This window comes from Acomys minous (assembly GCF_964271855.1).
Source record: "Acomys minous genome assembly, chromosome: 2".
Classification (NCBI taxonomy): domain Eukaryota; kingdom Metazoa; phylum Chordata; class Mammalia; order Rodentia; family Muridae; genus Acomys; species Acomys minous.
In genome coordinates, this window is record NC_140484.1 from 2,336,563 (window position 1) to 2,359,995 (window position 23,433).

The 23,433-nt window shown below is 48.4% G+C and overlaps 1 protein-coding gene across 1 annotated transcript; it reads right to left on the minus strand.

Annotated features, from left to right (window-relative positions):
• Positions 1–3,829: 3,829 nt before the first annotated feature.
• Positions 3,830–22,226, minus strand: LOC311592871 (pancreatic lipase-related protein 2). Its single transcript, XM_084773727.1, has 12 exons — positions 22,030–22,226; positions 21,349–21,503; positions 19,966–20,091; positions 19,266–19,400; positions 17,967–18,078; positions 16,412–16,531; positions 15,093–15,212; positions 12,856–12,974; positions 11,312–11,441; positions 7,649–7,760; positions 5,330–5,497; positions 3,830–3,938 (listed from the first exon to the last, which is right to left on the minus strand). The coding sequence occupies exons 1-12, from the start codon at positions 22,115–22,117 to the stop codon at positions 3,875–3,877; spliced, it is 1,449 nt and encodes a 482-aa protein (XP_084629853.1). The 5' UTR covers positions 22,118–22,226; the 3' UTR covers positions 3,830–3,874.
• Positions 22,227–23,433: the final 1,207 nt, after the last annotated feature.

Consider the following 23,433-nt stretch of genomic DNA (forward strand, 5'->3'; position numbering starts at 1 on the left):
CATGTATCATGAAATGTCATTTCTATCTTTAATTTTTAAGGAACAATTAAAACCATGAACTCCATTCTTAGCAAAGGGAGAGGAAGGACAAAAGAACCAACCAACAAACAAAAACAGGGGCCTTAGAACTCCGACTCTCCAGACTCTGCCATAAGCCACAAATTAAGCAAAAAATGTGGCGCTAGCCAGACTGCAGTTGTAAGTGATTTGTTACAGTATGGGCCGGCAAGCACCCCTCTGAGAGACAGCTCATCGGAAGAGTCCAGAAACAGCCTCCTGCAGCTACAGCCCTGAGAAAGCTGCCTAAACCCATGGCCAGAAGACAGAAGGACAAAGGCCAATGTGGAATGTGTATTAGCTGGGAGAAAGCCTATGGTGGCTTGAGCAAAAGCAGAGACAAAGGCCCCGGAGAGGCTTTTTATACGGTGCATTAAAGTTACAATCTAATTTGGATGAAAATGGAGGCACAGAAATGAAAAGTGTGCGTGGCTTTAACCATTTGGCTGAGTGCCCTCTAACGATAGCTTTGCAAAATACATTTCCTTGGCTTGAAAATAAAGATGATATTTCTTCTTTTTCAGCAATTTGATTTTGTTGTTGTTGTTGTTGTTTTGCAAATTGTTTTAGCTTCATGAATAGAACAAACTCCATTTCTGATCTCTGCCACAAACAAAAATAGAGCACTAAAGTGTTTAAGGTTCAATCAAAGGCTTGCTGTGTGCGGCACAATATTAAAATAACAGAAAAATCAATTCCATTTTTATTTTGAACGTGATTTGTCACAAATAGCATTCTAATAGATAACACTGATTATATGGTAGCAAATGTAATTTATATATACCGAGAGCTGTGGCTTTGTCAGCCGTCATTAAGGAATTTGACACGTATGCAGGGGGACAATAAATGTCAGCTGAAATATATACCAGCCGGGTAGAAGCGAGATGCTGAAGTGAGTGACGCTGGTGCATACTGTACTTACAAGTAATGATATGCAGTCTAAAGTAGCTTGGGTTTTCAAACAAGAACTCTTTTTATGTTGTCATTTAAAATATCTCATATTTCTGAAGGTCAGGAATAAATGGCACCATTAGCATTAAAAGCTAGTAAAAGATATTCATTTAACATAACAGTTTACAAGATAGCTTTGTAAAGTGTTCGTTTCCCCACCCACCCACCCACCCACCCTTTGGAAGCCGGGAGATGAAGATGCTGGGTTCTCTGAAACTGGCTTTTTTACATCGCACCTTTGCTGCTGTTAACATCTTTATTCGGTAAAATCTTTACAGAATTAGGTGGCGTGGGCCTGGCCCTGGAGGGCGGGGGGGGGGGGGGGGGGATTGGTTAGTGCGATGGAATAAATTTATCTACACAGCTGTGGCCAGGGTTGCCCAGGTAGTGTCACTTGGTCTAGGGATGTTAGTGTCCCTGGAGGGGCAGGAGACAAGGCTTGCCAGAGGTGACAGTCCTAGGTCTGGGGAGGGAGGGGGAAGAAGCTGCTGAGAAACCAGGGCCTGAATTCCAATAGAGACACAGGTGCATCCCGGGGGAGGCAACCACTGAAGACCATTCGACTGTCTTTCACCCTCCATAGTTGCCACTGCAGACACAGTGCTGATACTGGGCTCCGGCAACCTACCAGGCAGCCTCGACATCTCTTATATTTGGATTTTTAAAAAGCTAAACTACTAAAACTGACATACTTGACAGCTACCTAGACATTATCCAAAATGAACCTTTTCATCACATTTATCTCAACTTCTTTTGTAATGAAACAGGTATGATATTGCTGGTCTCTTAGGATGGGCTCTAAGTACCTTCCTTGGCCCTCGGTATTTCAGATAACATAGGTTGTGGATAGCAATAGATTATGAGTGAAATACACAAAATGTCAGTCCCCGTGGTCGCTTCTCAGCACCATCTGCGTCCTCCCCAGGGTGTCGCAGGCTCTACCTATGGGTCCCAGTTTGTATTTTTGTTTGAAGAAGGTGAGCTTTGTATAATCTGCTGAGTGGACTATCGTTTTGGTCTTATTTGCATGAGGTGGAGTTTCCAGTTTGTACTTTAGTTTTTCCTTATGTGCTTTGGATGTGCTCAGATATGGAACCCTGGTCCCCTTGACGGATGCTGAGACGTTGTGGGTCCTTGTGAGATAAGGCCTTCTGAAAGAGGATTGTGCCAGAAAGACACTGGGAGAGACTAATGTCCTCAGAAGGGTGTGAGAGCCAGGTCTCAGGAGCCGGTTACTTCTCATGAGCGCAGGCTGTTATGAGGTCACTTTGACTTTCTGCCTCTCCTGTTCCTGCACACACCCACTTGTCCCCCATGTTGTGACCTCTTGACATTTAGACTTTCCAGCTGTCAAAATTGTGGGACAAACGAGAAACACGCCCTTTTCTTTGTTCATTGCCCAGGGCCAGGTATTTTGCTGCTGTGATTGTTTGTTTCCATGCTAGAGCAGTGTCTCTCTGGGCCACCTGGGCGTGACTTTTGTCCTTTGTTTCCACTGTAGTGCTTTTCTATTTATGTTACTGATTACTGGGCCTTGGTTGTGTCAACACCTCCTCGGAGGCTATGACTTGTCTTACCCATTTGATTTGATTCTCTGTTACTCTGAAACAAAACTCATGTCAACCAGCACTTTTTGCCTCATGGATTGGCTGCTATTTGTGTGGTGTGTGACTTGCATGCATGCCCTATTTACATAATTCTAACTGCTTCCTGGTGTGCAGGGTGTAACTGTTGAGCGTAGAGGAGTCACATGACTTGGGTGCAAAGCCAGCCGGGGACCAACTTCATTCACTCTGGAGAGATGCTCAGGGCTTTAGTGCACATACTGGTCCTGCACAGGAACTGAGTCTGGTCTCCATCACCCATACTGGGCAGCTCATACCCACTCGTAGCTCTAGAATGTGCACTCACATGCACACATAGCCTAAACAAATATGTTCTTATTTGTTTCTTTGTTTTGAAAAAAGGATTTCTTCTTAAGGAGGAGGAGAGCTTATCACTAACCCTGAAGGAACTACAGTGGTTTTCACCTTGGTTGTTTGTTTCCTAGGAGCTTGAAAATACAAGTGTCTGCCACAGAAGTGGTGGCGGGGCTAGGGGCCAGCCCGGACATGAAAGCCCCAGTGATGCTAACACACAGGCAGGCCAACAGCAGCAGATCTGTATGCTGTGGCTTTATCTAAAACACATGGTAGGACTCCGGTAATGGCCCATTTCATTGCATTGAGCTAAGATTTTATATGGTACATAAGGTTTCAAGGAAAAGGAATTGGAAAAATAGCAAAAAAAAAAAAAAAAAAAAAAAAAAGTGAAGAGGAGATGGGGCTGCAAACCTGGAGCACCTCAGTTCCACCACGGGCTCTTCACCTTGAGCGTCTTTACCTGCTGCCGCGGCTCCGCTCCAGGAAATTACTAAATGAGACTGCTTCTAGAGTCTAAGGATTGAACAGTGGCTGTCCCACTGTGGCCTATCAAGCTCAGCCAGCAGAAAACACAACAAAAGGATATTAACTGGAAGAGTACATGTGATAGGACAACCCCTCCCTCCCCCCCCCCCCCCCCCCAGTTCACACTATGCATGCCTGTCTTTGGAGTTTACAAAGGTTATTGATGAGTGAGAACCTTTTCTGTATCGTTAGATAATCCCCGGTTTATGGAGAATGAGAAACACAAGCTCATTGTGTACAGTGTTCCCCCTTCTGTGCCTGGGTTATTATGCATATGCAGAAGATTCTGGGGAGTAAGCCCCAGTTGTCTCTGGTAAGGAGCACCCAGCACATGGAGAACTGTCACAGCACGCATCAGCTTCAGACCAACTGCACACAAAGCATTTATTATGGAAACGAGGCGGGAGCCCGCGCACCCTCTAACAGGGGTAGAGCGACTGTAAGATGTCTTCGCGCACCGTGCTGCTGCCACAGAAGTTGTACCTGTGGAGAAAACAGCAGGCTGGCTGGTCAGTGGGCACATGGCTCTGATGAGACTATAAGAGAGCAGGGAGCCAACTTCCAGGTTTGCTTCCTCAGACTGAGAACCTCTGGGACGCCAGGCAGGGACGCAGCTGACTCAGAACCAAGCTGTTCTTCTCCCCGAGGGCTGTTCAAATGCTGAGAGTGGACCAGCCACATTAGAACGGAGCTGGTAATGTCAGCAGCGGCTCTGCCATGGCCCAGGGCAGGTTTTCCTTTTGGTGTCTACCTTTTCTTCAGGCTACAGTATCATTAATTTCCAGATTATTCTCTTTTGAGGCATCCTTTGGTTTCCTGCTTATCGTTAACTGTTAACTGGCAAACCCTGGAGGTGTCTTGGAGGAGGACCTCAGTTGAGGACTAACTCAGATCAGATTGGTCTCTGTGCACATGTGGGACATTGTCTTGACTGGTAAATGATATGGGAGGGACCTGCCTCCCCCCCACACACCCTCCACCCCCACTCTGCTCTCCCCCCTCCCCCCCCCCCCCGCTTCCCCCCCCACCCACTGTGGGCAGCACCATCCCTAGCCACAGGGTCCTGAACTGTGTGAGGAAGCCAGCTGCGTGTAAGCTGGCCTATGAGCCACCTAGCAAGCATCTTTCTCCATTTGGCTGTGAAGTCCATTCCTTGGCCAGAGAATGCTTTTCGCATTAGCAAGAGGGGCTGGCCTTCAGGTTCCAGCCTGAACTCCCTTCAGTGACAGACTTGGGACCTGGAGTCGTGAGCCAATATTCTCCCTTCCCCCGTCACCTAGCTGCTTTTGGTTAGTGTTTTATCGCAACAAGAGAATGAAAACTTGAACAGTGGGTTCTCTCACAACTCTTAGTTAAGAAGGTCCTTTCCCCTGGGGATAAGAGCTTGTCACTGTGAACCAAACTCATGTCTCTATTCCTCCCATGCCAGGTTGTGTGCACGCACGCATGCGCATGTGCACACACATACACTTCACACCCACAACTGCATACAAACTGAAACATCTGCCATGTTTTTCCCATATAATTGTGTTATTGAAGAGAGAAAAAAACCCTCCAATCTTCTTGTGTCTTATACCTTACACCCAGTGCTTCGTCCTCGCCACGTCGCTATCACCTAAGGAAAGTGATACCCGAGTTTTCTCAGTAAATCAGGTGGTGAGGTGGACAGGTGGCATGGAAAGGTGAGTGAGTGGGAAGACGAACAAATGTTTGGGTGACATGAAAGATGGGGAGACAGATGACTTGTGGGTGCATCAGGAAGTGAAAAGGGAAGAGGCACAGATGGATGGGTAGGTGAGGGATTGGAAGGCTGGGTGGACGCATGGACAGGTAGGTACATAAACAGAAGCAGGCTGGGAGTGTCAGATACGTACTCTCTCCCGTCTTTACCGCTTTGCACTGTGATCTGTGAAGCTCCCAGCTCGGGGCGGAAGAGGTTTATCAAGTTGTTGTTCCAGAGGAACTTAACCTTCTGGATTTCCCCAACATTGACGTCCACATCGATGTCACGCACGTGCCTTGCTTCTGGTTGGAGGGACCCTCTGGTTACACGGACAGAGACACCATGTCAGCTGGGTGGTGGCTACATAATGGCAGCCACCTGTTGTTTCTTCACCATAAGTGGCTTCCGGGTTTCTGCAAATGCCTGCAAGGACTCCAGACATACCCGGGGGATTCCCAAGCAAATGCGCTCTGGAGAACGCATCTTTAAAGGAAGTTGGTCTTCTGACGGCTGTTGTTTGTTTTTTGTTGTTATTATTGTCGTTTGTTTTTTGTTACAGAAAGATTGGTTACTTTATATATTATATATTTATATCTTAACAGTTAGCATCTGAGCCATAGATTGAGAATTTAAAAGTTATTGTCTTATGATAACAAATCATTTATTCTTCATAAACATGGTGCCCACAAAAGCACACAGGTAAGGCACAGGGTTTTCTGTTACAGAGTAGTGTGCACCATGTTTACTTAACCAGAAACATGCATTATCTGTGCAAATTCATGCTGCAAACCTAACACATAGACAACAAAAAGAAAACTAAACAAAAACTTAACACAGAAACTAAGATTCATTTAATTGCAGCTGTTTCATATATTCATTTGGACCAACAATGATATACCCAGCAGGTTATTTTTCAAAAAGCCAATTTTTAGGTTACAAATAAACCTTGATCAGTAACTATTTTGACCTGAAATCATAAACAGTAATAAAGTAGCTTTACTGAAGCAAACACTGAGGCACACACTAATGGTCATCCATGCATTGTCTACACTGCAGACTTTATAGCTGTGTGTTCATACACATATGTAACTGTACATATGTACATATCCACACATATATACATATGGCTGTACTGTCTCAGATGATCAAGCAGCCAAGTATTAGATACATGTTTAAAATACCTTTTATAGATTTTATATAAAAATACCTGAGTATGATTTTGTGTTAAAGTTCTGGCACCAGTTGTAACGAGTTCAAATTTATGTGAGCAATAAAGAAGCAATTGGCAGATACTGGAAACATACTTTTGTGAAAAGCTGTATTTATTATAAGTACTGGGGCTGTGACAGTGCTACTATTGGGATTGTGTCATAGTCCCAGTCTGTTATTGCTTGAAGAAATGCTAGCTCCTGTTCTGTGTCCAGTGTGAAGCAGGGTGCGTTGTTTCAGCCAAGTGTATTAGATAAATTATCCTTGGCCGTTGTTTTTGTTTGTCACAAAGAGGAGTGAAATATTTGGGGTGGCCGGGCTCTCTAAGTTTGCTGTAGAACAAATTGATGCAGTGTCTTTGATGGAAAGATGTGTGCAGTTTGGCAAACACGAGTTGTTATGTCATATAAGTAGCTCTAGAAGCTTCCAAATAAATTAAACTTCCCTGTGGAGCCATAAAAGTTAGTGCAGAGCCAGAATGTAATTAACTTTTACCATCTAAGGTATATTTTCACTCAATATATACCTACCAAGCTTTTCATATCTCTAGCATGTTAGCAACAGAGACCATGACACTAATAGGCTGTGGGCCCCCGGCTTCATGCGTGTGCCTGGCTGTATACGTGCCTCTGTGTATATTGGGGTAGGGACAGTGAGACAAGGTGGGTTGTCATATAGACAAGCCTTGCTTAGAGGGAAAATACAACCAAACCAGGCCTGTCATTCTAGCTATTTACAAAGCTGAGGCAGGAGTATTGCAAGTTCAAGGCCAGCCTGGGCAACTTAATGAGACCATGTCACAAAACAAACAAACAAAACAGAAACACTTCTTTAAAAAAAAAAAAAAGCAGGAGATATGGCTCAGTGGTGAAGTATTTACCCAGCTTGCAGGAGGCCCTAAGGTGGTCCAAGTACCACATCACAAACATACACACACACAACCACACACACACTCACACATGCATGTACACATACACTAACACACATGTGCACACACAACCACACACTCAAACATATGAGTACACATAAACTAACACACACATGTACAACACACACACACACACACACAGTAGTCCTGTGATTGACAAGCAACCAGCAGGTGACCCATTTTCAACAACAAGCTCTCTTTCACAGAGACTCACTCTTCTCATATTTAAATGGGTGATTGGATTAGAGGCAGCAGTTTCCTCGGACAGACTCTGTGGAGCACATTTTACACATCACCTCAGATGGAAAGTTCTGCTTTCACTACAGAACTTACTTGAAAATTTCATACTGTTTTGAGTTTCCATTCCTTCCAAACAGAGCAACCAAGATGTACCCTCGCAGTTTCTTTGCTCCAGACAGTGTGACTGACACTTTGTATCTCCAACCTGGGCCAAGAAGTACACAATTACAACAAACGTATCTTGTTGGGGGAAAAAATGACTGGACTGGAAGTGCTATTTCTCTAAGTGACTTCCCCTAGGTAAGAGGTGAGGGGGAGGTGACTGCGATCCCCCATGGAGTTGACCCATCACTTCAGATTCTGGCCAAGAAGAGGCAACAGACAGGACAGAAAACATGACAGCTGAGGACAGCGCAGTGTCTGCCCATTGCTACACATGTCCCTGACAGACACAGGAGGGTGTTTGCCTCCTGCATCCCAACTGTATGTTGAATTCTTAACTGTTTGTGATGGCTAGTTTTGTGACAATATGTCACAAGTTAGAGCTATCCGGAAGGAGGGAACCCCAATAGAGAAAATGCCTCCATAACACTGGGCTGTAGGCAAGCCTGTAGGACATTTCCTTAATTAGTGATGGGGGCAGGCCCAGCCCATTGTGGGTAGCACCACCCCTGGGCTGGTGGCCCATAAGAAGCAGGCTGAGGAAACCATGATGAGCAAGCCAGTGCGCAGCACCCTTCCACGGCCTCTGCATCAGCGCCTGCCTCCAGGTTCCTGCCCTGTTTGAGTTCCTGTCCTGGCTTCCTTTGATATGGACCACAACGTGGAAGTGTGAGCCATAAAAACCCCTTTGCTCCCCGACTCGCTTTTTGTCATTGTGTTTCATCACAGCAATAGAAATCCTGACTAGGACAGAAATTGATGGCAGGATAGTGGGGCGTTGCTGCAACGGACCTGGCCGTGTGTTTGGGAGGACTGTGGAAGGACTTCGGAAATCTGGGTTTTAGAAGAGCCATTGAGTGTTGAGCGCTTGGTGTGCTGCTCTGTAGGAGCTTTGAGGACAAGGAAGTTGAGGGCAATCTAATGATGGAGGCCAGGCGAGCCCCTTAATGACTCTATCAGGGCAATTTGCTATTTTGAATTAAGAATCTGGTTAGCTGGGGCTGAGGAATCAGCTATGATCAACAAGATTCTAGAATTACTGAAGTAAAAATCTTTGACTACTGGAATATTCAATGCTGGTCAGCGGGTGCTGAGAAATCAGGGATGACTAGGAAGAGACCAGCATCACCTGGTGGTGGTGCACGCCTCTAATCCCAGCACTCGGGAGGCAGAGGCAGGCGGATCGCTGTGAGTTCGAAGCCAACTTGTCTACAGAGCTAGTTCTATGACAGTCAGGGATACTCAAAGAAACCCTCTCTTAGGGGGGGAAAAAGAAGGAGGAGGAAGCAGAGGAGGAAGAGGAAGAAGAGACCAGCATCACTGAGGTGAAATCTCCTGGGAGGCGTTTCCTCTAAGTCAGTCTGAACACAAGTTTCTACCTTCTGCTAGGCAGCTGAACTTGGCAGTGTCAGAGTCCCACAGGTGGTGCTGGTTTTGAAGGCATGAAGGGCTCATGGAGAGCAGCTGAGGCTTGGCACCGTGAGAGGCCAGGAGAGGCCACTGGCGAAGGTCCAGCTGGAGTAGCCAGCCACGGAAGCCCCAGGATTGAAAGGGTCATGGAGAAAGTCGAGGCTTTGAACCAAGAGGAGAGCCCAGGAGAAGCTATTGGTGAAAGTGCAGCCTACTTGCTGCAGAACATCCCAGAATTTTGGAGATGACAGTACCATGGGGTGACTGCTAAGAAGAGCAGAGGCCATGGAGTGCATCCACACTGAGCTGAAGACAAGCTGTGTGTGCTGCAGAGCAGGGAGGCTAAGAAGTGACCCCTCGGAGGAGGCCCCCAAAATCGTAAGTGAATCCCAGACAATTAATTGGACATTGAGTTTTTATACTGCCGGAGTTCGGTTTTGCTCTGTTCGGATCGTGACTGTGCCCTGGTCCTTCGCTTTTGGAATGAGAAAGTCATTAACGTATTTTTCATTTCAAAGGGGCCCACAGCTGAGAGACTTTAATTTTAAAAGACTTCAGATTTTAAAAGAGACAACTGCATTTTTAGGTGTTAACTTTTGAAGATTGTGGGAGTTTTCAAAACTGGAATGTTTATATTGTAACGCTAATAGTGTGTGACTTGGCAAAGAACAAGAAAGGGACGGGCTCAGCTTAACAGTGATGTCACAGTGTGTCAAGTCGACAAGGGGTCAATTGAGCCTGCTGGCTTTATGTCAACTAGACACAAGCTAGAGTTAACTGAGGGAGCCTCAACTGAGAAAACGCCTCCATAGGGTCCGGCTGTAAGGCATTTCCCTAACTACTGATTAATGTGGGGGGAACCAGCCCACTGTGGGTGGTGCCTTCCCTGGGCTGGTGGTCCTGGGTTCTATCCTGCTTCCAGGTCTCCGCTGTTTGAGTTCCTGTTTGGGCTTCCTTCAGTGATAGACATAACAATGTGGAAGTGTAGGCCAAATAAACCCTTTCCTCCCCAACTTGCTTTTTGGTCAAGGTGTTTCATCCCAGCTACAGAAACCCTGACTGGGAGATGGCATGATAGTTTCAGAGAAGGAGGAAACCTCTGGAAGATAAGTAAGCCAGCAGAGACCATAGGGGTGAGACTATTAAAGTCTCCAGAGGGGATGCAACAGGAAGACGCTTGTATGCAGCACAGTCTGACGGTGCTAAGTTCGGATCTCACTTCCGGCCCCTAGGACCAGGGCCAATAGACATGTTTATGAAGCACCCAGTCTGTGGGGCGTGGTTGTAGCTGCCAGAACTGGCTAAGACTTGGGTGCCGGCTCCTTTGCTATTTGTGGTGTTTAATTATCCTCCTTTTCCAGTTGGTTGACAGATTTTTCTCTACAATCTCTTGTTTAAAAGCAATCCTACAACTGTGTTTGAGCACATCCGTGTTTCGGTGGAATGTTTTGAGAAAAAGAGTGGCTGGGTCAAAAGGACGTTCATGTTAAGACTGTATAGATACAAATGCTATTTCTTTTATGATAAAGATAGGATTGCATGAAATAATGTATGTTTTAAAACTATATAATCATTTTAACTTAAAGCTGCCATGAAAGGGGCTAATTTCCAATTAGTTTGAGTCTATTTGTAACAAATTAATCATAGTGCTTGCACTACCCTGTGTTTCTTAACAGGAACTTAGGCTAAATGAAACATGTGACAGCAATGTTGTGTGAATGCGCATGCGTGTATTGTATGCATACTGTGGGTGAGAGTGTATGTGTGTCTGTCTTTGCGTGTGCACGTGTGTGTGTGTGTGTGTGTGTGTGTGTGTGTACGTGAGCATGTGCGTGTGTGTATCTGTGTGTGTGCGAGTGTGTGAGTTAGCTGTCAAAGGCAGTCACATGTGATGACCTTTGGGTTTACAGTCCCGCTGCTTCTGTTGCCCTCTTCTTGCATGAATATGTGTGTCTTCCCTGTCATGAGGTGGACACGTGACCCAGCCACTCACGTTCTTTAGGTTTCGTATGTGCTATTGGTCAAAGGAGTGATGTGAGCCCCAAAGCCTGTGCTGTTGGTGCTACCGCCCTCTCACCACAGCTTGTGCTGGCGACAGCTGCGCTTTGTCCGTTAGCACCAAGGGGCTTCACGAGCAGAGGGCATGGGCCTTTTAAAGCTATTTTAAGAAAAATGGAAACTTACGAGTAAAGTTACCACTATCTCCTGTGTTCAGAAAAAAGGTTTGTTCCACAGCAGCGGTTTTCCCCTCAAATTGATCAGCATAGTGGCCCATTTTGGGACATCCTTCATCTGGACAGGGGAAGCAGTCGTTCTAGTGGAGAGAGGTCACATGTTAGTGGGAGACCGTGCCCGGGGCCACCCTCTGCTTCCTCCTTCCTGTCCTGCAGTATTCACCTACTGACCTATTGATCTATCTTTTATCTATTGTCTATCTTTATTTTATCTATTCTTTTACTTATTCAACCTCTTGGCTACTCCCTCGTCCTCCTAGCTCAAGCATGCACACATTTATTTATCCATACATTGCTGGGCCGTGGGCCACCCATTCATTCTCACAGTTGTGCATGGGTCACTCTTGATCATGCAGAACACCCAGCAATGTCCTTTGAAAACTTATAGTTGAGAGAAAAGTCCTGTTGGAAACAGTAAGATAAACAGGACTGGGCGCTGTAGGACAATGTCTCTAGGGAGAAGCTAATCGGAAAGACAAGTTATTTCAAAGGAAGAGGAAACTGAGGGCCTGAGCTGGGTGTGGTGGTGGGGGGCTTTAATCCCAGCACGGCAGGGGCGGGGGGGGGGGGGGCGGGGGCGGGGGCAGGGGCAGGGGCAGGGGCAGGGGCAGGCAGATCTCTGAGTTTGAGGCTGGCCTGGTCTATATAGTGAGTTCCAGGACAATCAGAGCAGATAGAAAGACCCTGGCTCAAACGAACAAACAAAAAGCAACAACAAAAAACAGACAAAACAAGGAAGGGAAGGGAAGAAGGGAGGACGAGAGGGAGGAGGAGGGAGGGAGAGGCAGAGGGAGGAGGGAAGTCGAGGGGGAGGGAGGGAAAAAGGAGGAAGGTAAGAAAAGAAGGAAGAGAGGAAGGAAGATGTAAAGAAAAACAGAAAAGAGGAATAGGGAAAGGAGGAGAAGAACAAAGGAAGGAAGTTAGGAAGGCAGAAGGAGGGACAGTGGCACGCCAACGACACAGGTCTAGCAAACTTTAGGTCTAGCAAAACAGAGTTTTGACGATAGCTTATGCATTTAAAATGCTAATGTATAAGAGATGAATTTTATAAGTGCCCTTTGTAGGAGGGTGGTCTTGTTCTAGGAGATGAATACTGAAGGACCAATGAGCACAGTGCACTAATATCTGATTCACTTTTGCACACTTAAGATACAAAGCATGTGAGTATGTGTGTGTGTGTGTGTGTGTGAAATGTTAGCTCCTGGTGTGTGTGAGGGACAGGTGCAACAGGCACCTCTGTGTCCCTCTTTCGGTCTTCATGTAGACTGGGGATTTTCCTAAACAAAAAGCTGGAGAGCCTGGGGAGGTGCCGTGCAGTGTGGGCTCTCGCCCAGCCCACTTCACTGCTGGAGGAGGGAAGCGGCTCCGGAAACCTCGGCACATCCCCACCCCACTCACGCCTGGAGAGTCGCGTGCACCTTGTTCTATGCCTCAGAGGCAAGCACAACCCGCAGGCCCACCAGGCTCTTCTCTCCGTGGGCGTGAGTGACCTACCTGCTGGAACTTCTCGTAGGAGCTGCAGGGGTACCCCAGGAAGCCGTCAGGGTTTAAGATGCTGCTGGCGTAGTACTTGTAGCTCCGCAGGTGGTTGCAGGCTGCAAAGTTGCGAGTTCCTGAGGAAGTCAAGGCCGCAGGAGTGAGAGAAGGTCAACCATCCCAAGTGAGCAAGGAGCAGCCTCCATGCCTCAGGACCCTGGACCAGGGGACTGCAGAGGAGTGGCATGTCCTAGCAAAGATGCTTGTTGAATGCATGTAACATGTGTGCAACATACATGAAAGGGCTGAATGCATGTAACATATATGTAGCATGCATGAAAGAGCTTAAGGATGGGGGAGTCAAGAGGCAGAGAGAGAGAGAGAGGCAGAGAGAGAGAGAGAGAGAGAGAGAGAGAGAGAGAGAAACAGACACAGACAAATCTGCACATGCATAGAAAGAGAATAGAATAATTGATTTTTAAAAGCTTTTAAAGACATAGCAACAGCTTTAAAAAAAAAACAACAACACACACACAGGTATGCATGTAAAGACGAGAGATGGATGAGCTAGTCACCCAGCGGTCTTCCTTATCTGTGACTTCTGCACCCTTGGGCTCAGCCAACCATGGTCCCTGCTGTTAGGCCTATGCCAGCTGTGTTTGTACTAAGTATTGTTGACTCAGCAATCCCCGTAGTGCAGCCATGTGGGTGCACAGCCTTTCCTGGGGGCCAACTTTTCTTGGGCCTCGCTGCTAAGGATGCATTAAGGCTAAGTAACAATTCCTCTCTGCTGGGACAAGCGCAGGTGACTCTGGTGTCCCACCTTCTACTGTGACTCCAAGATGACTTGTTGGAGAAACAGCTTTTTATTTCTCTAGTTACTTGACATAAAACTTCCCATGGAGGAATCTATAAGGACCGTTCATGGGTTCATGGGAGTCACTCATCAAGAAAGGACCTGTTCCCTTCATGGGTGGAGTAGCTTTGCTTCCTCAGCTCCTAGCCCTGCACTCATAGCCACCATCCAGTTCAGCGTGCTCACACCCGTGCCCCTCAGCAAACAACTGAACCTGCTTTAAACTTAATCGTTTCTTTCATCCAAAATTGCTGCTCGGGGACCCCATAATAGAGGAGAAAGAATGTTCCATTGTTCCCTGTGCCCAGCGCCTGCGTGACTTTTCGTGGCGTACAATAGAAACACAGTCTAGTGCTCATGGGCTGGTTCACTCTAAATTGCCTCTTTAATTAAACCTGGGCTCTCGGCTATTGTGTGCGCCCTGCTCCTTACTTCTGGGAGGGACACAGCTGTTATCACAACTCAGGATTCTTTGTGGGGAGAACAGCCAGTGCCCCAATGAGTTACCTGGTAAGAGGCCAAGAGGTCAAAAGCTCTGCTTGTCACTAGACGCTGGATGTCACTTTATCCCATACCTCATGTAGACATTAAGCGCATAGGGCATTAAAAGGCTACAACAAACTGCTCAGCAGCATGTGCTTGGTGCTGGGTTCAGGCCGGGGCCAGGCACTGGGGTAATGGGGTGGGGAGGGGGGCTCACTAAGATCCAGCCACATGGAGCTTCCAACTCAGAAAAAAGAATGACATAATGATTACTGACTCAACGCCCCCTCTTTCAGAGCGGACAGTAATGCCTGGTCTCAGGGAAGGGACAAAAGCAATAACCAAAGGCTAGAGCAAGGGGCAGTCCTGTCAATAGCTCTGGGATGCCACCTAGTATTAAGTGTGTAAGTCCTGCTCTCCAGGTGAACAAAGCCTCACGCTGGCTCCGGGAACCCACAAGGTTGCCACCTCTCCAGGCCTCCTGGAAGCCCTCGGAGTGCATCCTCTTGTACCCAGTTCAGCACCCGGCCTGGCACAGCCAATAACTAGAAGGGCGGAGCCTCTGCATCCTTGGAGTTCTGCAAGTAACAGGGGCTGGGGACACAATGCAGTTGGAGGCAAAGCCAGGGCTGGATGTTTGCTGCACCTCACCCCTAACCTGGCACCCTGTAGCTGAGGCTCAGAGCCCTTCAGTGAGAGGCTAGGCTTGTAGATAGCATAGCCTTGGACAAAGTACGTAGCTGTCCAGGCACCCAGTGCCTGCATATATGATGCAGGGCTGATATAGAAAGTATTGTGTAGCGTTACGCTGTGTCATGATAAAGGGCATAAGCTCGTTGCTGTGGTGGCCAGACTCATACATTCTGCTTTCACCCACAGTTTGGCCGGTACCGACCCGCCCAGCTCCCATACGTACCTTCCCATATTCCGTTCACGTCAACGATGGTGGAAAGGATATTTTTCTGACATCCGGGCATTTCCTTTCCTCCGTTTGGAAAGAAATCCAGATGACCTACCTTTTGGCTCATGCCAAGACCTGAAACATTTGAAACAAAAGTAAGCGGGGGTGTTCGTGGTCCCAAAGTTACATCCTGGGCTCAGCGAGGTGTCTAGCCCATTAAAACGGGAGCAAAAGCCTCCTGGGTAACTTTCCCCTTAGCCACACCAGAGAAGGGCACCACAGGCAGCCCTCGGGGTGGGGGAGGGTGAGTCATGGGTGACTGTGGATGTGCCTATTTGTGTATGTAGCTGTCCATCTTGGGGAGGCCCTGGACGATAGTATACATCCAAGATCATAAGGCACCAGTGGGCGTATGGGGGGGGTAGCGTTTGTATTACATTTATTCTTTTACACTTTTGGTTTCTGCGTTACATGTTTTTAAATTAGGTGTATGTTGAGTCTCTCCTTTCTCTCTCTCTCTCTCTCTCTCTCTCTCTCTCTCTCTCTCTCTGTCTGTGTGTGTGTGTGTGTGTGTGTGTGTGTGTGTGCGTGCACACACACGTGCATATGCTCATGGGCATGGGTACAGGCGCCCTCAGAAGCTAGAGGCATCTCCTCCCTATAAGTAGAGCTATGGAGTTCTGTGAGCTGCCCAGCATTGGTGCTAGGAACCAGACTCTGATCCTCTCCAAGAGCAGTGCAATATGTGCCTTTAACCACCAAACAAGGCCCTTACACTGTAGTTTTTAAAGTGATTTGTATACGGTGAGCATCTGGAAGGAATTCTCTAGCTCTGAGCTGCATTTCATGCCTCCCTCCCTGTGCTGCTAGTGAAAGCATCGAGGTGACTTGGGGAGTGGTAGGCAAGGCGGGAGGAGCTCTTGGTTTTGATATGCACAGACCTGTGACCAATTTGGGTTCCACTGACCAACTTCATGATCTTACTGCATTATTCAGTCTCGATGAGTCTCCTCGGCTGTGAGTTGGCGGCATTTCCCTTTGAGTGTGTTCATAGTAAGCTATTATGTGAAAAGTGTTCAGTGTTGCACATGTTGAGTATTTATTAAATATATCTCCACCATCATCTCTGTCATTATCAATAAAACATACCCTGCATATGCATATTTCTTGAATGCTTATAGGATACAAACTACTGAAAAAAGAATGCTGATTTTAGAAGGATTGAACATAAGGGTGTAGTCCCACAAGACAAGCCGTGTGTCTGTGGGGTCGGGTGTCACCTGGACATGATGCCATCAGTCACAGGTCATGAGGAGTTGGGGTGAAGGACTCACCTAGGTTCGGAACTAAGGGGGCACTATCCGTGTGGATCACATCTACAAACATGGCGTCCGATGGGTCCAACCGAACTTCCTCCGGCAGCCCTTGGAAACAGGGCTCTGCAGGGTCCAGCCCTGAAAGGTAGAATGAAGGTAGAGCAATCACAGGCCAAGAAAGACAAGATCGAAGGTGTCAAACCACAGACAGGCGAGGAGCGCTGTGCAAAAACCTGCATACCCCATCAGTTAACAGTTCTGGGCGGCTCCCAGCCTCCTTGAAAGAAAGAAGCCAGGAACAAGAACACTGCCTAGGAAATGCTTACAAACCCTGCCGTCACCTGCAGGGAGGACTGGGTGGGACGCCCACATCTCTCATTTCCCGCTTCCCGATTTTCCTCACACACAGATCACAAGCTCCCGGGGTCCCAGTCAGCTGCTCCTCAGTCCTGAGACCCACACATCCTTCATGTCTTTCAGTGCGTTCCCTGCCTTCTGACCCCCCTCATCTCCTGTTTCCCTAAGCCCCAGCTCAAATGCAGCCTCCTCACAGGGAAACTTGATTTCTCCTTTCTCAGACTGTCCACTGCGTTATTTTGTGATCATAAACCCTGCTTCGAATTTTGTCTACTTAGCTTTCTACATTCGGGACTAGTCTGTGAGTTTCCTAAGGCAGAGGCTATGCCCACCATTTTCAGAGAGAAGCAGAGATGAGGAGAAGTGAACTGACTGTCTTTTCACCTGCCCATCTGCCTTACAGGCTTATGAGCATCTGCCCATCTGCCTTACAGGCTTATGAGAATCCTACAAAAGGATGGAACAGGCACGCCCATGCAAACGGAAAATGTGTGGAGGACCATAACATTTACCCCTATCCTTCCATGCAGTGCACAGGGAGGGGCAGGGTGACGAGGTAGTTTGACCGCACAAAATGAATATTGTATGCGTTACCTCTTCCCTTCACTGATTTAGTACTTCCTAAGTAAGTCTTTTCCTGGCTGTGCCCAACTGAGATAAAACATTCAAGAAGCAAGTGGAACTGATAAATTTTTTAAAAGAATATTACCACTTAAAGACAAACAAACAAAAATAACTTTGCTACATTCCAGCACTAGTGTCTCTGAAGTTAGGTTTCATGAACCTGGAACCTGGTTTTATTTATATTTATATATATATATATATATATATATATATATATATATATATATATATATATATAATTTTGTTTTTCAAGACAGGGTTTCTCTGTGTAGCCTTGGCTGTCCTAGACTCACTCTGTAGACCAGGCTGGCCTGGAACTGACAGCGATCCGCCTGCCTCTGCCTTCCAAGTGTTAGGATTAAAGGCATGCGCCACCACGCCCGGCGGAACCTGGTTATAGTTTTGTTTTACAAATACATTTTTTTAAACCTACAACTATGGGTTTTCTAACAGGCATTAGCAAATAGGGACAGTTGTTTTGAGTCAGGAGACGCGGGAGCAGCAGCACCCTCCGCGGTGGCACGCGCGCTGGCAGAGGCTTCCTCCGTCTTCCCCAGCCCTTGCATCCGAGACTGGCTCTCCCGACTCCTACCTGTGATCCTGCCCACATGGCCCTCCAGCCTCCTGCCTGCTTCCCCGGCCACGTGTGCTCCCAGGCTGTGGCCTATGAGGTGCACGTTCTCTGGGCTGTACCCCAGCTTTGTCTGTGGAAAGAGGGAGCATTAGGTCCCCTAGAGCCACGTGGGAAGGGGAAGGTCAGGCAGTAGGGGGTGGCCCCTGCCAGAGCATCGGCTAGAGCAGAAGAGTCCAGGGCAACGCGCGGTTTGGGGCTGGGAACTCCAGGATTGCAGGGCACAGGCTACATTGTAAACTACTGGCCTCCGGTGGGAAAGTTCCCTCCTCTTGCGTGCAGCAACAGTGCTGGCCAGTGGCCACCACGCTAACTGCAGGCCATCTCTCTGGCTGCCGCCCGCCACCTGGTGTCACAGTGGAGGCCTCTGCCCTGGTTGCAGCTTGCAGTAAGAGGGAAGCTTAGGACCCAGGGAAGAAAAAGAGCCAAGAGGAAGTCCCCACCCCATCCCTATCCCACAGGGTGAAGGAAGCAGCTTAAAGCTGTCTTCCACAGAGAGAACAGCTCTGCGTCGCAGTCTGTTCTCAGTTCGCAGCACAGCTTGCAAGGAAGGCCTTATGTCAAAAGGGGAAACAAGGCTCCTGGGCCCACACTTAGGCCATTGTGGACAGTCAGCAGGGAGGAAGGTTGTTGCTTCACCTCAGGAGGGTTGAGAACTTGGCTTGCTCGACTGGGTGATGCTTCTCTGACCCTCCCGATGTGCCCTCTCTATTGTGTCCCTCTCTCAACTGCCCTTCTCTCAACTCCACTCCTTTCTCAACCCCGCCCCCTTTCCCTAGCCCCGCCCCTTTCCCCTAACGCCTTCATTCTCCCTAGCACCACCCCTCTCTAACGCCGCCCCTACAACTCCACCCTCTCTTTAGCTCTGTCCCCTCTGACTCTATCCCTCTCCCTAACTCCGTCCCTCTCTAGCTCCACCCTTCTCCCTAACTCCACCCCTCCCCCTAACCCCGCCCCTATAATTCTGCCCCCTCTAACTCTGCCCCTCCCTCTAACTCTGCCCTTCTCTACCTCCACCCTTCTCACTAGCCCCAGCCCCTCCCTAGCTCTGCCTCACCCTCTAGCCCCGCCCCTCCATTTACTCCTCCCCTGTCCCTAACCCCACCCCCTGTCTCTAACCCCGCCTCTATAATTCTGTCCTTCCCTAACTCTGCCCCTCCCTCTAACTCCGCCCCTGGCCCCGCCCCCTCTAACCCCACCCCCTCTCTAACCCCACCCCTCCCTCTGACTGCCCTAGAGGCAGACCCTGAAGGCTATTACCGACAACACTTGGACTAAGAAGGCAATCTCAGCTCCCACGACACGAGTGTTGTAGGCGGCTTGGGTGTATTCAGTCCTGGACCCGCGCCTCCAGTCCACGCAAATGCAGTTAACTTTCTCCATTTGAAACATTTTCTAGGGGAGAGAAAGAGAAGAAACAAACCTCATAAACAGGCCAGGTTATACACCTCAGAGACAGGAGTTCACCTCCTTAAGACACTTGGTCCTTGTGAGCATTTCCGTTTCCCTCCTGCCTGTCACAGTTGACCTTTGGGGTAGCACTGTGAACTGGGTATGCTCATCTTACTTAACAAATGGGGAAACTGAGGCCTGAGTGGGTCTGTTCCTAGTCTTAGGGATGGAAGCCAGGTGCAAACACACTCCTAGGCTATAGAGCTCACGTCCACATCATCCGATGCGCCAGTGCATTTCAAAGGCTCCAAACCTGCTCCCAGGAGTGGCTCTGAGCACAGATACAGAACAAGTCCTGTTTGTTTTAATGTTACACGCGAGTCAGGGACAAAATGTCAGGTAGTCTGTGGAATCCCCACCTCAGATTTGCTGGCTAGCAACAGTGGGAGCCCAAGAAGCAGGCTTTCCTTAATGGATTTTAGGAGGATTCCTTCTCTTGCAGGGACATTTCCTTTCCTATGTCAGGGGCCTCGGGTGTGCGGTTGGGTGAGGGCGGATGGATCGCCACCTTGCACATGTCCAGCAGCCAGCCCTTTTCTCCCTTGTCTATGAAGCCGTGGACGATGAAGCGTGTCTTGCGGTCCAGTTGGAAGTTGGAAGCCTCGATGGTGGCTGGGTCAGTGGCAGAGATCAGCTGGTTTAATTAGACAAGGTGAGTTAGAATGTTGGCCCAGCCCACCTGCAGCCTGTGACAGCCAGACCAATGAGACCCAGGTCCCAGGCCCAGAACCCTGCAGCTGGGTCTTATGAATCCAGAAAGCACAAGTTCACTGCTTTCCTGTTGTCAGGAGCCTTCAACCTAAATCCAGGATTTCTGCTAAGCTCGGGTCCAGGCAACAAACTGTAGTGGGATCATCATTAGCTCTGACTCAGTTTCTCAATTAACTTACAAATATTTTCATGCCACATAGCAGCTGCTGTAAATACCTCAAAGTGTCACTGCTTAGTTACAGTAGTTGTTAGGTCAATCTTTATTGAGATTTTTTTTTTAAATAGCATATTTAATACTATGCTTCATATTTTCTATTTTTCCACATTCCGATCACGGTTTTCAACCAAACTGATTTTCCTTGTAGCCTATTAAATTTTATTTTATCTACTTGGAAATATCCCGAGAAAGACCTTTAGGCTTCCTCTGGTAGATTCCTGGCACAGGGAAGGCAGAAAATCCTCGACTAGAAGCTCGCTCACAAGACTGAGCTCTCCAGCTCTGGGGAGCCTGATACTTTAAAATAGACTTCTTTAGGGCTTGCTCAGGACCCTTCTGCCAGCAAGTGCCAGGAGGATAGGACAATAAAGCCAGTAATGGCCACTGCGTCTACACAGCATCCAGGTTGGCGGGGCAGAGCAGGGAACCCCAGGCACCCAGAGACACACCCACTGCCAGGGACCAAAGCTTGAGCTCATAGCAAACTTTTAGCAAAACCATCATGGAAAAGCCTCTGGTCACCTGCCCTCCTGGACAGGCATGTCCCGAGAGTCATCTCAGGGACCTCATGGTTCCAAACCCTTTATGGTTAACGTAGTTCCTCTTCCCTGTCTCGTGGCAGGTAGGGAAGGCTTTGTATACATCACTGCTCCACGGCCCCAGGGAAGGTTGTGGGGCCTCTCTTGGCTTACACCTGGGCTTCTTCACAAATATTGTGCATCTCTGGGGACAGCGCTCTAGAAAGGACCCGGAAACCTATACTCTAATGTGTAAGATGTCTGCCTTCCTGATTTTTTTTTCCCTCAGATACTCAGGGCTTATGGCCTTTAGGGCCAAGAACTCCCACAGTAAGAGGATAGTCCCAAAGTGTCAGTTATACCCTAGTCAGACACTTAGTGGCACCTGTGTGTGGTTCAAACCTGTCTCTGTCATCCAGTCCTGACATCCTGTGCGCGCACTTACTTGGTAGCTGTTTGGATTTTCGTTTGTGTACAGAAGAAAGCGGGTATCGATGTCCTCTGGGGGCCAAGGGAATATCTTCAAAGGCCGCTGAATCATGCCTGCCCACGGCTTCTCGTTGGAAAAGCAGCCGAGATGTCCATAGCAAACCTCTCTCCCTGGTACAGGAAGGGCCACAAGCAGGACAGGCATAAGGCTCATCTGTCACAGGAAGATTTTCCAGGGTGGACCCCAGCCAGATGGGCCGTCTTGTTAGCTCCCTGGACTTCTGTGCCTATAAGAGCTCTGTGACATGTGGGACACATCTAGCACCTGCACACTTCTCAGATTCTGAGGGTCCTACGTTGGCCCCACAATGGCATGTTTAGTAAACACCCTTATCATTAGGCAAATTCAAATCGCATTCGCCCATGATGAAAGAGCCCAGGGAGCTACCAGCCAGCTCAGTGCAGCCACACAGCCTTTAGCACTAAGTACTTACTACTTAACACTAAGTACTTACTACTTGACACCAAGTACTTACTACCTAATACCAAGCACTTACTACTTAACACCAAGTACTTACTACTTAATTCCTACAAACTGTAGCACAGGCGTGCCGTTTATTCGCCTCAACCTCCACGACATCAAACTCAGGCCACCACCATTCCATCACCTCTAGAGGGAAGGTGATCGCATCCTCACCTCCGACGGTGGCCAGCAGAAGGCTAATGGTCCAGCAGAGCAACATCTGCACAGATGGAGGCAGACGCCCACCGACACCTGTAGGCATGGGGACGCGGCCAGCAAGGGCAGGACTCACAGAGCTGTAGTGCGCTGCTGAAGGTGAGCCCAGCAGCCTGGCAGCACAGGTGTGGCTGCCCCTGGAGGGTGGATCAGAGACCGAGGCCTCCCAGGGTCAAGGCAGCACCACCCTGGGCTCTCGGGCTCAGAGTCTTCTCCCTCCCCGTTTGTCCCCAATCCCTGCTTCTCTCCTGGTGACTCAGGTGGCACTGTGACTCAGGTGGCACTGTGACTCACTGTGCTACGCCAGGATGTATAGCCATGAGCAGAGGTTTGGCCGTGGCCTTTTATAAACAAGTTTTATCTTGTGGACTCTGTTGAGTAAACGTCAGGACGGGAGAGATAGAGTTGGACATGAGTGACCTGAACCGCAGTTACCATGAACACACAGACACAGCCGCAGTCTGTGGAGCAGGGCTGTTTATAAAGAAAGCGTCAAGAGAAAGAAACTGTGACCAGGGATGAGAAAGAGAAGGCTCCGTGGTTCCTTCTGAGTTCACAGGCTCCATTGCCAACACTGTGCTTTTAAAATAAGGACAGGAGAAGACGCCCCCTCTCCTCACAAACTATATTGTTACCCTGTTGCTTTTTACAGAACCTGGTGGTACCTGTCTCAAGACTTACTGGTCAAAGAAAAAGGGTAGCTGTGAAGACGTGTGCCTTGGTCACTTGAAGGGTCAGGCGGGTGGCCAGCTGTTCTCAGCCCCAGTGAACCCAGAAGGTGGCGGGAAAGGTGCAGAAGGCAGGGAAGGAAATAGCCCCACCGATAAACAGTCTAGTCTACTTGTAAAGCACCTGTAACCTGCTTGCCGTACTTTGACCTAAAGATAAGAAGTGTTTTCTTTCCTTCAGAGCTAAGAAGTGATCCTGGGTGGACAGGCAGGTGCCACCCTGCTATGTTTAAAGTTGGTATATTGCATGGATGGGGGTGCGGTGCAGACTCTCAGTTAAAAACTGAGGTACAGTGGCTCATTGAGTTCAGCCGAGCGTGCCATTAGTGGAATATGCCTCGGTCACGATCCCCTCGGCTAGACGTCTCTGTGGGGCTCTTTTACTATCATCTGCTATGGACGTGTGATGGTCCCTACATCTGCTTTGTCTGCTCTGGGATGTTAGGTTAGGGAGCTCATACTTGACTGTGTGTGTGAGTATGTACACACACTGAGTGCCATGTTTATGTGCGGATATCCATACATGAGTCAGGGCGACCGCTGAGGCCAGAAGAGGGTGAGGGTATCAGATCCCCTGGAACTGGAGTTACAGGAAGCTGAGCAGCCCATCATAAATCCTGGAAATTGAACTCTG